This window comes from Mus caroli, unplaced genomic scaffold (assembly GCF_978045245.1).
Source record: "Mus caroli unplaced genomic scaffold, Mus_caroli_1 scaffold_11, whole genome shotgun sequence".
In the NCBI taxonomy this organism is placed as follows: Eukaryota; Metazoa; Chordata; class Mammalia; order Rodentia; family Muridae; genus Mus; species Mus caroli.
The window spans coordinates 63,932,635-63,947,386 of NW_028227266.1; the positions used below are offsets into that span (position 1 = coordinate 63,932,635).

Consider the following 14,752-nt stretch of genomic DNA (forward strand, 5'->3'; position numbering starts at 1 on the left):
TATCTGGCTAAGACTGTCTTTAAAGCACTGACTGAATAGCAGCGCTGGGCTGTAGGCTCTGACTTTATAATGCTAATTAGTGCTGAATAGGTAGCTACCTGTTTACATTTTAAGTAGGGCGTTGGAACCCTGGCTGAGTTTAACTAAACGATTTTAGAATAACACTGAGCTGATAATTATCTGCAATTTTGGGTGACAGGCAGGGGGACAGGGAGAAGGGGTTAAGACTGGCTGGCTCCTAGTACAAGGCCAATTGGCTTTTTTATTATTTGGGTGGGAGGCAGTGAAGGGCTTGCCCTTACGACAGCAAGGTCTCCAACCTCTCTCCCCCCATTAATTAAGTTTAAATAGGCAATGCTTAACAGAGGTGATCAAATGATTCTTTTCATCCATAGATGAGTGGGCCTTTAACCTTGACTTGGGTGGACATTGACCTGATTCCTCCCGTGAGCATTGTGACAACTCACATCTGTGGCTCTTGGTATCTTTTGGGGAGGGGAGGCAGAGCCTTAAGTATTTTTGGTTTTTAGCTGGAATCGGATACCAACCTCCTTCAAATCAGGTGTGTCGCACAGGGAACTCAGAAACGGTCAAGCTGGACCTTCCCTCCGCAGTAATCTCCTGCGCCAAGCGGTACCCATACCGTATTCATATGATTATGAATCAGTAGCGCAATTCTGAGTTATTGCGAGGTCTCTATATGAGACTTGTCAACCTCAGATTTAGCAAGGCCAAGATAAGAATTATGTCAGTATTAACACCATTAATTTTGGTTAAAATAGGAGCTGAAAGTCTTTCCTCTTCATCCCTGTTATTCCCAGTAGCCTGAGGAACTAAGGACACCTTGCAGTAACAGCAAGGGTGAAAAGCCAGAGGCCAGCTAAGGGACTAAGCCCATCTCTATCAAAATAAGAACTAATCTTTGTAAATATATATGAAATTTCTACTTCCCTAGCTCTCCTGGTAAATCTAGATCTTATCTAGACTGAAAAGCCACATGCTGGGATGTCCTTGGAAGGGAGATTAGCAGTACCACCTGTTTGCTCGTAGGGGCGGAGAACCGGAGAATGTAGATTGACCTGCTTGAGAGAAGGAAGAATTCTAAACAATGAGAGTGTAGCAATGTAAATTTTCTGTTCGGAGAAGTCAAGGTACTTTATTTAGATGCAAATTGTAAAGCTAAAGTTAATCTCCGGCCTCTTGTAGGGGAATTGGCTCAGAGGAAAACAGTTTTTTCTGAGAGCTTCCACTCCCAGCACAAGAGGAATTTTAGTCTTTAGAATGATACTTACCAGGAGAGACAGAATCTGTGTTTACCTGACGAATTAATCTCTCTGGTAGCCACCGTGCTTCATCTTCATCTCGTGAAAAAACACAAACTGAGCCTCTTCCCCAGATTAGAACTGGATCTGGACCCTTCCATTTATTAGTCAGGGCGTCCTTCCATTTTACCAATGCATAAGAATTAGAAGTAACTGGGTGCCAGTGGCGTTCCGCTGCAGACTGACCTTTAATGTCAGTTTGCAAAAAGTTTAGGACAAATAAGGTAAAGGCAAGGTGAGCCTTTGGTGACCTTGGGGGATATAGATGCCCCTCTTTTGTTTTAAAAAGCCAATTTTTTAAGGTGCTATGAGCACGTTCAACTATTCCTTGTCCCATGGGGTTGTAAGGAATTCCAGTTTTATGTTTGATACCGAATTCTTTACAGAATGTAATAAAGTTTTTACTAGAATAAGATGGCCCGTTATCTGTCTTAATAAGCTTAGGCAACCCCATGGTATTAAAGGCTTGTAGGCAATGATCAATTACGTTTTTTGAAGCCTCCCCTGTATGCAGGGAAGCAAAGAGAAATCCTGAACAGGTATCAATGCAAACATGTATATATATTAGTTTTCCAAATTCTGCATAATGGGTTATATCCATTTGCCAAATATGATTAGGCATAAGGCCTCTAGGATTGACTCCTAGATGTGGCACTGGGGATAATGTAATACATTTAGGACATTGTTTTACAATCATTCTTGCTTGCTCCTTAGTGATCTTATGGCGGAGCCTTAGGGTGTGGCTAGAGAGGTGAAACCTTTCATGATCATGTTGGGCCAGAGCCACAGGATTTGAAACTAAAGCTTCTCCTATTAGAGCCCTGTCAATGCGATCATTACCCTCGGCCAGAGGCCCAGGAAGACCAGAGTGAGACCGTATGTGGCCAATATAAAACGGATTTTTCCGGGCAAGAATGATGTTTTGCAATTCTGAAAATAAGGATCCTGATGGCGTATTGAAGTTAAACGTGCCACAGGTTTCCAATAAGGGTACTGATTGAGCAACATATAAACTGTCAGTAAAAATATTAAAAGCCTCATGTACAGACTGAAAGACCTTTAGCACTGCTGTTAATTCGGCTAGCTGAGCCGAGAGACCAGGAGTCTCTACGATAACCTGTTGATCATTAATAAGATATCCAGCTCGCCCTTTAGAGGAGCCATCAGTAAAAATCAATAGAGCATTATTTAAAGGCTGTAAAGAAGTCATCTTAGGAAATATCATATCATGTACATTTAAAAATTTTATTAACCTATCTTGAGGGTAGTGGTTGTCTATAATTCCATTAAACCCTATTTGTGCAAGCAACCAATCTGTACTATGCTGTTTCAGCCAAGTGTCTTGACTTACGCTGTAAGGCTGAACAATGATATCTGGCTCTTTTCCGAAATAAGTCAATGACTGCCTTCTTCCAGTGATAATCATCTGAGCCACTGCTTCGTGATATGGCAAGATACTACGTTTGGGAGAAATCCTTGAATGTATCCACATTATAGGAAATTTTTGCCATAGCAGTCCCGTAGGCACATGAGTCGTATTAAAAATTAACAGGTGCAGCGGCAGGGAGTAATCTATATAGGTAACGAATTGCTCTTCAATAGACTTTTCCACTAGTTGTAAGGCCAGCAATCCTTCTGAGGTTAGGGATCTAGGGGAAGTGGGATCAGAACTCCCTTTAAGAATATCAAATAAAGGTTTTAACTCCCCTGTAGTAAGCTTTAAATAGGGGCGAAGCCAGTTAATATCACCCAACAATTTTTGAAAATCATTTAAGGTCTTTAAGTTATCTCTACGAATAACGATCTTTTGGGGAAAAACAGCTTGATCAGTGAGTCTAAAACCCAAATAATTATAAGGATCCTGAGTTTGTACCTTTTCAGAAGCAATTTGCAATCCCTTATCAGCTAGGGCTTTTTGTAAACCTTTATAACACAAAAGCAATTCTTGGGGGTCCTTTCCCGCCATCAAGACATCATCTGTGAAATGAACAATGTAAATATTTGGCCATTGTTGTCTAACAGGCTGAATTGCTTTCGCCACAAACCTTTGACATAATGTGGGACTATTAGCCATCCCCTGCGGGAGGACTGTCCATTGATATCTTTTCATGGGTTCCTTGAAATTTACAGAAGGAACACTAAAAGCAAATCTCTCACAATCCTTTGGATGCAAAGGGATGGTAAAGAAACAATCTTTCAAATCTATAACAATCTTATAATATCCCTTAGGAATGGCCACTGGGGAGGGGAGCCCCGGTTGTAAGGTTCCCATAAGTACCATGGTCTCATTAACTTTTCTTAAATCTTGTAACAGTCTCCATTTTCCAGATTTCTTTCTGATAATGAAAATGGGTGTATTCCAGGGAGAGTGAGACTCCACCAAATGTCCTGCTTCTAACTGCTCCTGCACTAGCAAAGAAGCGGCCTCTATTTTCTCTTTAGGTAAAGACCACTGATCTACCCACACCGGAATATCATTACGCCATTGAATTTTTTCCGCGTGGGATGCAGGCAACCTTCCCCAAGCACGGCGTGCGGCTGTCGCAACTTGCACGTACACTGCAACGGGAAAATCAATCTGATTTGTCTGTCCCTCATATGGACCCTCTCCTAAAAGCATGTTGCTATCCCAGTCTGGGTTACCAGCCTGAGCATTAGAAGCAGCAGTTTTCTTACTGGCGTCTCGCCATTCAGAATCCCAAAGCAAAAAATCTCCTCCTGACAGGGTAGCCTTGGACAGAGTCTTCCAATCTGAGGGGGTTAAGTTTGACTCCGCAACTGTGTCCAGTAATGCTTGAGTAAATGGGGCTGAAGGACCATATTGCACAACAGCTGCCTTTAACTCTTTTAACAACTTGAAATCCAAGGTCTGGTAATGTCTGGTCCTAGCATCTTGCTGATCAACTACCTCGACCACAGGAAAGGCCAGCGTATTAGACGAATTCTGTCCTTTCCCATGAGTCTGACTCACAACTCTTTCTAGTGGCACCTGGTGAACTACAGAAGAGTTACTCTTCTCCGCTTCTGAGATCTTTTTTAGTTCCCGAAGCTCATTAGTCAGCCTCTGAAGCTTAATCTCAAATTCTAACTCGCTTAGCCGTGTGTCCCTATGCGTAGCACCTCCCAAAGTGGTGACTATGGGTGAAGCGGGAGATTCGCAAGAGGACCAATTCTCATTAGGGTAATGGGCAATTCCTCTATCTGAGTGATTTTTGTTAAAATTCAGTCCATCATCAGAGTTTCCACATTTATCAATTTTTGAGTTAAGAAGATCTTTTTCTGAGGAGGCCTTCTCTGATAGGCACTCCTCCTGAAATACCACAAGCTCCGCCTGAGGGCAATTTAGCCCTGGGGAAGTTGCATCTTTTATAGCATCATTTACAAGCGCCCAGAGACCTAAGGTAAAATTATCTGTCTGAGTGATATTCAGGGCCTCACCAACTTTCTCCCAGGTTCCACAATCTATCGTTTCTTCTTCTTTGAACCATGGACAACAGCTATCTATCTTATCTAAAAAATTTCTTACTAATTGTACTTCAAGCCTTACTCCTTTTTCCTTAAGCAACTCCTGAAAACTAAAAACAACCGCCTGATCCATGATTTTGAACCCTTCTTTCTTCCACCTAAGCAGTTTTCTAAAAAACTGCGGCACACCGCCTGTCTCCGTATCTAGTTCCGATTAACGAACTACTGACCCCAAGCAGAAACAGTGTTGGGTCAGCACTGCTTCAAACTTGATTCGTATCCTACCGCATCCTCAGCAACACTTTACAAAACTGAAATTTTTTAGGCTAGCGCTAGCATGTGTACCTGTCCGTTGCTCCGATGCTCCTCCGATACGAAGATCCTTTCCTTTCTTGTGGAGCTCCACACAGCAGTCGTTTCTCTTAGCATCCCTCTGCCATTCTTCAGGTCCCAGTTCTGGCGCCAACTGTTGCGGCCCGCCCGCAGTCCACAACACGAACGGTTCGCTGAGAAAGGCAGTTCAGGCTGAAAAGAGGAAACTAGACGGGGCGGAAGAAACAATGGAGTCAAGACAACAAATATTCTGATCAAGACTCAATTTTATTAATTCCAGACACTCAGTTAATAAAGGAAGGGGGAGGGAACCCAATTTCCCGCCAAGTAACTCAGGGTCCAGTAGCAGGACGAACACGTGTGTGACTCCAGGCAGCAAAGGCAGGTTCCAGCAGTGGGCGTGGCAGGACGAATGAGCAGGTAGCTCCACCCTTGAGCAGGCAGGTTCCAGGCTGGGGGAAGGGAGGCCACACTAATATGTGGGCATAATCTTTGCTATTATCTGGGTCACTGATTCAGCAGAAGCCAGGAGAATAACTTTTTTAGTAATTTCAATGATGATGAGCGATAGTTAATACTTTTATATCAAAAGGAGGAGGTAGTAGTGCTGAAGAGATGGCTGCTCTTCAGAGGATCTGGGCTCTTTCCCAGTACCCACATACAGGGCCGCTCACAACTATCATAACTCCAGTTCCAAAGGATTTGACAGCATCTTCTGGCCTCTTTGGATACTCTATGCACATGGTGCACATACAATGTAGGCAAAACACCCATATACATGATTTTTTTTTTTTTTTTTTTTTGAGGCAGGGTTTCTCCATGTAGCCTTGGCTGTCCTGAAGCTTGAGCTGTAGATCAGGCTGAGCTTGAACTCAGGAAGATCCACCTGACTCTTTAATCCCAAATGCTGGGATTAAAGGCATGTACCACCACCACCTATCTTTGCTGCTTGTCTTTTTAAAAAATATTTTTAGAACTGGAGATATGACTCAGCATTTAAGAGCACGTTGCTCTTGCAGAGGTACCAGGTTCTCATCACCCACATGGTGATTCACAGCCATGCATAACCCTAGGTCCAGGGGATTCAACAGGCACACATGTGACACACACACATTCATGCAGGCAAAAATGTTCATATGCATGAAGCAAAGATTTTAAAAAGTGTGTGTGAAGCAGGGCATGGTGGCGCACCCCTTTAAACCCGGCACTTGGGAGGCAGAGGTAGGCGGATTTCTGAGTTCGAGGGCTACAAAGTGAGTTTCAGAACAGCCAGGGCTACACAGAGAAACCCTGTCTTGAAAAACAAAAACAAACAAACAAACAAACAAAAGTGTGTGAGAGTGTGTCCCCTCTCTTCCTCTCCCTCTCAAAGGCCATCAAATCCTCCTGGATCTGAAGTCACAGGTAGGTATGACCTGATCTTGAGTCCTCTGAATCACCGAGCCATCTCTTCAGTCCCCTGAAGCACTGTCTAAGTGACACACCCTAAGAATCAGCAGAATAATGATCTACTTGTTGGTGTTGGTAGTTATTAGCTCTCAGTCTAAATCAGCCTGCCTGTGCTTCCAGAGTGCTGGTATTGACTGTCCCACCTCCACTCCGGCATGTTTGCTTGTGTTTTGTAATTTTTTTTTTCCGAGACAGGGTTTCTCTGTGTAGCCTTGGCTGTCCTGGAACTCACTCTGTAGACCAGGCTGGCCTTGACCTCAGAAGTCCACCTGCCTCTCCTCTCAAGTGCTGGGATTAAAGGCATGCGCCACCATTGCCCTTTTGTTTTGGTTTTGAGACAGTTTCTCTTTGTAGCCCTGGCTATCCTGGAACTCACTTTGTTGATCAAACTGACCTCAAACTCATCAAATCTGCCCGACTCTGCCTCCCCAGTGCTAGGATTAAAGGTGTTACCACCACATGGGGCCAATGTTGGCTCATTTCTGAAAGGAGACAGTTGTCCTAGAGTCATGAATTCCAAACACTTGTTTTAAAAGCAGATAGACTATTTCCAAATAAAGCCCCAATAAATAAAACAGATAAAAACATAACTTCTCTGACCGGGTGTGGTGGCGCACGCCTTTAATCCCAGCACTCGGGAGGCAGAGGCAGGCAGATTTCTGAGTTCGAGGCCAGCCTGGTCTACAAAGTGAGTTCCAGGACAGCCAGGGCTATACAGAGAAACCCTGTCTCCAAACAAACCAACCAACCAACCAACCAACCAAACATAACTTCTCTTTTTGGGCGGGAGAAGCCAGAGACAGCCCTCTTGGTTCACTCACAGCATCCATGGAGGGAGAGCTTCTGAGAGAGTCTAAGAGCACAGTTCGAAAGCTACGTACTGAGAGGACTTGAGTCTCTCCTCATAACTGTATTCCTGGATGCAGCTGAGGAAGGAGTGGGTCTTAGTGAAGAAAGACAAGAATTCTCTTTCATCTCTGAAACTTTACCATGAGGTGTTACTAGGAGTCAGCTCCCCAAGAAAGAACCCTGTAGTAGTATGAACCACCTGGAATTCCCCTTCTGTGAGCTAGACCCAGGGAACTGGAAGTCACTTTTCTGGCTGGAGATTGACGCTGGTTAAGTGAACTGGTGTTGATCCTGGCTTAATTCTCTTTCCTCATAGTTTCTATCTAAAGGTTCCAGCAGGGTGTGGTATAACTCCGTAGTCTCAATCATCTAGAGGTGGGAGGACAGACATCATATGTTCAGAGCAATTTTCAGCTACAGAACAAGTTCTGGGCCACGAGGCACTGCGAGCCTCTGGAGTACTCTGGCATAAATTCCAAACCAAACCCAAATAAAACCCATATGGTGTCAGAGGCAGTACTCTTAAATTCGAGGTCAGCCTGGTCTACAGAGGGAGTTCTTGGACAGCCAAGGTTACACAGAGAAACCCTCGCTCAGAAAAACCAAAACAAAAATCCACACAGGCAACTAGCCATGACTGAAAACTTTCTCATCACAAAGCTTGAAAGAGCAAGGAAAGTTATCTCTATCCAGCTTGTTGCTCGGAGTGGGAGTGGGATTAGGGGACCATTTCCATGCTGCAAGTGAAACGAAACAGAACATAAAGGAAGCCAGGACATAGAGTCCATGAAGGAAGGAACTTGCCGAAGTGCAAGCGCCTGGTAGTTACTGTCTATTTATAATTATTATGTGGGATTATGGTCTTTACCACTGAATTACAGTCCCAGTCTTCGGATCACTTAAAAAAAAAACCCACCTTTTTTCGCTTTTATTTCCCCTGCTCCTAAGAAGCGTAGGATCAACTCCCGACACGGCACGTGTCTCTTTGGGTCTAAAACTTTTTAGCATCCGAATAAAGAGACTTCCCGAGAAACTGGGCGACCGCAAAACTTTGGGTTCGCCGCTTGCCGTAGCGCGCTCATTGGTGCCCAGGTTACCGCCCCATTCTCTGGAATCACGTTAGTCTCCACGCATGCGCAGCGTAAACCCACGCCTCCTCCTGGGTCTAGGACGCAAGCGCGCGCACGCTCCCCCGCAGGGGTGGGCGGAGAATGGGGGAGAGTAGGAGGGAGGGGAGGAGCCTACTCCGGTGAGTAGAAGGCGGTGGGACGCTGGGATCGTCCGGGCCTGGCTGCCTGGTGGGGGGAAAACGCTGCGCCAGCATAGAACCCGCGGAAGGGAGCGGAGCCAGTCAGCGGAACACTCGCGCGGCACGATCGGATCGCTGAACCCCCTCGATCCTCAGGGCGCGAAGCCCTGGCCTAGGCCCCGCGGAGATGTCCAGTTGCGGCGCTTGTACCTGCGGCGCTGCGGCCGCCCGGCTTCTCACCACCTCGCTCACCTCCGCGCAGAGAGGTAACGAAGTAGTCCCGAGCCGGTGCCCGCTCTGGGCTCTCGGCGAGTGAACCGGTGGGGATCCCGGGGGGAGAGGAGGGCTTGAAGGCTGCGAGGCGCTGCGAGCCTCTGGAGTACCTGGCTGTCGGATTGGAAGGAAACCCGGTGGGCTATCGCTCGCCTGTGAGCTCTCGGGCCTTCGGAGTTTGGGGGCTGGAATGGGGCCATCTCGCCTCAACTCAGGGAGAAGAACCGAGTGCGACTCAACACTCGTTAAAAGTGTCCCCCGTGCAGCCCTTCTTGGGGCCTGTCACTTTTGGGGAGTCTGTGTGCCCGGTTGTCGGGCTAGTCGCCTGGATCGGCAGGGCAAGGGTGTCACTGACATTGTGCGGTCGGGGACGACAGGACGTAAACACAGCTCGCTGGCCTTCCAGATATTTGGGAAACTTGGGGTCCCAAGAAAGCAGCGGGGAGGTGGGGGGAAAGCGACCGCTGGAATTCCTGAAATACTTAAATTTAGCAACAGTCATTCGCCCGCTTACCCAGTTTGACAGCTGGGATCAGCCTCTAAGAGTGGAGTGGCTCTTGTTTACTTTGCTTCTCTATTCATCAGGACCTGTGACAGAGTGCACACCTGCCAAGAGATTCCGGGAATGAAACCCGTTTTTCTTTCCCACAAGTCTATGCATATCAGATTGTAAGGCTAGGTCTTGTTAGGCTCTGAACTTACAGATGTATTTTCATGACGATCTTTGGACCAATACAAGCAGTTTTCCTTTTTTTTTTTTTTGACTAATTCTAAAGTCATCATTGTCTACTAACTGTATAATTGGCAGTTTAAATACACATGAAATGGAGTAACATAGGCGGAAGCATTTAGTATTGACATGTAAGTGTAAGATTTAGTCTTAAAACATTGCCACACCTCAAGTAGATGTCCCAGTTCCAGAGGTTTGATTTGTAAACACTGGAAAGAAACATAATTTTAATGTATTGCTTGACCTACATTCGTTGAGGGCTTAAGGTATTACAGTTTGGTACTAGGGGTATTAAATTCGTCATGCTTAAATTTGGTTGACAACATCATTGAAAAGGGTATGTGTTTTAGACAGGAGGGGTTCTTGATAAGATTTAGTCAAAGAATTCTAGAGTTAGCCCTGAGGTTATAGCACATGACTTTAGTTCCGGCAGTCTTTAGGCAGGGGCAAGCCAGGTCTCTGGAACTCTGTAGACCAGTCTTGGCCTTGGATTCAGATTAAAGGCCTGTGCCACCATGCCCAACTGATGTATATATTTTTTAAATGGACTTGACAATGGGTTGGAAAGATAGCTCAGCAAATAAAAGTATTTGCTGCCGAGTCTGACAACCTGACTTCAACCCTGGGCCTATAAGGTAGAAAGAGAGAATAGAGTCCTGCAAGTAGTGAAGAGCGGACAGACAGACTTTTTGTTTTTTTCACAGCAGGGTTTCTCTGTATAGTCCTGTATAGTCCTGGCTGTCCTGGAACTCACCTTGTAGACCAGGCTGGCCTCTGCCTCCTGAGTGCTGGGATTAAAGGCTTGCACCACCTCAGCCAGCAGACAGACACATTTTAGATATGCTTGGTTTGTATGGGGTCCCTTTGCATTTTAAATATGTACTTTCAGAAGTGCTTCAGCATTTCACTTCTCAGGGACACAGTGGACCCTAACTTTGAGTAGGAGAATTGTAGAATTGATGTAACTTCTTCAATTTCTGACTTCCTTCCATTCAATCTTTGTACAAAGATGTCACCTTAGTCAGTCTGTCATGTCACGCCTTTCATCCCAGCACCCAAGGTGCAGGCAGGTGGATCTCTGAGTTCCAGGCTAGTCTGGTCTACAGAGTGAGTTCTAGGACAGCCAGGGCTACACAGACATCCTGTCTTCAAAACCAAGCCAAACCAACCAACCAACCAACCAACCAACAAACAAGAAAGATAAAGAGTGTTTGTCATTCCATAAAAAGGTCTGAATGAAGAGGTCAAACGTGTTGGCATCCAGTTTTCTTGATTATATAGTGCACCTACCTTAATTTTTAGTCCTATTTCTCCTTCCTTCCTTCCTCCCTTAATTTTTGGTAGTCAAATATAATAGATTAGATAGGTCAGTGTGAATAGTTGACACATTTTTATTTTAGCAATTTTGCTGGGTAGACCAGGCTGCTTTGAACTTGAAGTGATGGAATCAGCCCTTCACAGGCAGGCCTACTTCTTCAAACGTCTTTTTCTGTACTGAGGATTGAATCCAGGGACTTGAGTGTGCCAGGCTGGTGCTTTTCCCTTGAGCTGTATCTCTGGCTGTCAAAGAATTTAAGATTTCATTTTTTCTTGATTAGCAGAATGGAAAAATGAATTAAATATTTTTAAACTTAAGGAATATTACAGTAATGATGTTATGTGTTCTTATTAAACAGTATTTAGAACTCAAGAAACTATAGTGCATAAAATAAAAATCTAAGCAAAATTAATAAATGTAGTAAGCACTTGTTAAGTTGCAGTTTCAGGCTCTTTTTTTTTTTCAATTTGTGTTAGAAGTTAGAGGCTGCCGGGCAGTGGTGGCTCATGCCTTTAATCCCAGCACTTGGGAGGTGGATTTCTGAGTTGGAGGCCAGCCTGGTCTACAAAGTGAGTTCCAGGACAGCCAGGGCTACACAGAGAAACCCTGTCTCGAAAAAACAAAAAACAAACAGAAGTTAGAGGCCAAACTTGTAAGAGGATATAGCTTTATTTTCTATTTCAACATTTTTTTTCTTTTATTGAATATTTTCTTTATTTAATTTCACCAGTTATACACATTTAAAATACTGTTACTAAAACAGATAATTTTTCGTCATTTTTGGGACTGTTCTCTGCTATTATTTATTCTTTCATGCTAAGTAATATAGATTTTTTGTTTGTTTGTTTGTTTTTGTTTTTCAAGACAGGGTTTCTCTGTGTAGCCCTGGCTGTCCTGGAGCTCACTTTGTAGACCAGGCTGGTCTTGAACTCAGAAATCCGCCTGCCTCTGCCTCCTGAGTGCTGGGATTACAGGCGTGCTCCACCGCGCCCGGCTAGATTTTTTTTAAAGCTAGATTATTTGTAAAGTTTTGTAGACTCCTTAGTTCAAAATGAAGAATCCAGGGAGGATCTGGGACCCAAGGCCAACATCAGCTGCATAGAGAGTTCACATTAGTCTGGATGACATGAAAACCTGTCTCAGAAAACAAAAAGTTAGCTATGGTGTTGGCTCATGCTAATAACCTCCACACTTTGGAGGGTTGCCATGGTATTTAAGCCAGTTTGGGCTATAAAGTGAAAGCTTATCACCCAAAAGAAAAAAATCATTTAAATATGTTATATATAATACACACACACACACACACACACACACACACACACACACACATATATATATATATATATTTTTTTTTAAAGCTGAATAAGTTGTGACTGGAGATACTGCTCCAAAGAGAACTGACTGCTTTTCCAGAGAACCTAAGTGCAATTCACAGCAACCTTATGGTAACTCACACCATCTTTACACTTCTAGGGATCTTAACACCTTCTGGCCTTCACAGGTACACATGTGGTAACAGATATGCATGCAGATAAAACACCCATATACAGTTTATAAAATTTAAAAGTAAATTACATCATTGTTTCACTATGTAGCTGATGCTTTCCTGGAACTCTCTGTGTATTTGAGTTGCTGTCAAACTCGTGGTCTTCCTGCATCAGCTGTGGACCACTCTTTATATTTCTGTTTTTGCCATAGCGGGACATTGAACCAAGGGCCTTACCCATGCTAGGCAGGTGCTTAGCCCTTTAAGAATATTTTGTTTTGAGACAATGCTTCACCAAGTTCTCTTTGTATCCCTTGCAGGCCTTGAACTTGCCATTCTCCTACCTCAGCCATCACAGCAGCTGGGACTCAGTTCCAACTTTCTTATACTTCCTAACAGCCTTAAAATAGATGTTCATTATTTTATTATTTTAGAAGGCAGCTGCTCTGAAACTCAAAAGGCTTTATCTGTATGACATGTTCATAGATGGTTTAACTTTCTTGTGTTTTTGTTTTTGTTTTTTGAGACAGTTTCTCTGTGTAGCCCTGGCTGTCCTGGAACTCACTCTGTAGACATGGCTGGTCTCGAACTCAGAAATCCACCTGCCTCTGCCTCCCGAGTGCTGGGATTAAAGGTGTGCACCACCACTGCCTAGCTAATGGTTTAACTTTTAACTGGCATTTATCATTACTGCCAAACAGTGTTGCAAAATGTACAGAGATATCTCCCTAGCTTTCAGGGTTTTTTCACCTGAAGTTCACAGGTCCTTCAGGGGTCAATAGGTAGGATTCAGGTTTCTTAAACCTTATTTCCACTAATCTTTAACTAGAAAATGGCATTTTCTTTAATTATCAAAGTAGACCATAAGTCATAACAGTCTTTCAAGTGTCTGTGACTTTGTCACCAGTCAGAATCACACATTTTCATATTACAGTCTGGGCTGGTTTAGACCTAAACATCTTGCATTTTTGCCAGCATTTTCTTTTTTCTTTTCTTTTCTTACTTTTTTTTTTTTTTTTTTTTTTTTTTTGAGATAGGGTTTCTCTGTGTAGTCCTGGCTGTCCTGGAACTCACTCTGTAGACCAGGCTGGCCTTGAACTCAGAAATCCGCCTGCCTCTGCCTCCTGAGTGCTGGGATTAAAGGCATGCGACACCACACCAGGCCCTCTTGCATGTTTTCATCTTGCCTCTTCATGGTCCATGATTCCAACAGAGGTTGTCAGCACAATGAAACCAAACTGCCGTGATGGGAGCAGTTTTGCTCTGCCATTTCTCTAGGTCTTTGAGTTGGACATCAAATCTAGGGCTTATAACTCCACTCTTGTTGAACCTTCCTGTGAGGTTCACAGCAATCTTCCAGCTCTGTGATCATCAATGATCTCAAATTCACCAGTGTAGCAGTGCTTCACCATCACAGTTAGGAACCGAACGATGATTCTGGAGAGCATCTGCCAGAACATTCATTTGCTCCATGGTGATGGCGAGGGAAGATTACAGGAAAAACATAGGCTTTTTAATCAAAGGCCATTCACCTCTTTGTTCAATCTCAGTTTGTTCCCTGAAACTGAGCTAAAGTCAGGAGGGCTGCACGGAGTTGTCCTCTGACCCCCACATCCACACCATAGCATATGCACCCCCACATACGCATCACACACAGATACACGGCAATGATCCACACCATAGCATATGCACCCCCATATACGCATCACACACAGATACACGGCAATGATCCACACCATAGCATATGCACCCCCACATACACATCACACACAGATACACAGTAATGATAAATGAAGAAAAAGGGAAAGATAGGTGTAGCGGTCAGGTGTAGCCATGCTTCACCATCACTGTTAGGAACCAAATGATGACTTTAGAACAAAGCCTGATGAGGACCTGGCATTTGCCTTCTCTTCTCAGTGTAGCAGAAGATAAACTTGAGTTGATCTGCCTCTATCTCCCAAATGTGGAGAATGCCAGCATATGCTATCATTTTAGTTTTTGTTGTTGGTGGTGGTGGGTTGTTTTTTTTAAAGATTTATTTATTTTATGTATGTGAGTACACTGGTGGTCTCTTCAGATACACCAGAAGAGGGCATTGGATCCTATTACATACAGATGGCTGTGAGCCACCATGTGGTTGCTCGGAATTGAATTCGGGACCTCTGGAAGAACATCCAGTGCTCTTAACCTGCTGAGCCATCTCTCCAGCCCTTTTGTCGATTTTTTTTTTTTAAAGATTTTTATTTATTTACTTTGAATATTTTGCTTGCATGTATGT

At 44.1% G+C, this 14,752-nt stretch overlaps 1 protein-coding gene across 2 annotated transcripts in view; it reads left to right on the plus strand.

The window, feature by feature from the left end:
* Positions 1-8,626: 8,626 nt before the first annotated feature.
* Clpx (caseinolytic mitochondrial matrix peptidase chaperone subunit X) overlaps positions 8,627-14,752 on the plus strand; it is a 37,838-nt gene continuing 31,712 nt past the window's right edge. Inside the window, exon 1 of one of the 2 annotated variants that reach the window (XM_085844715.1) lies at positions 8,627-8,933. In XM_085844715.1, the coding sequence (XP_085700841.1) occupies positions 8,855-8,933 (79 nt within the window). In that variant the 5' untranslated portion in view covers positions 8,627-8,854. The remainder of the gene's footprint in view (positions 8,934-14,752) is intronic. The other variant, XM_021172135.3, reaches the window with a different exon arrangement.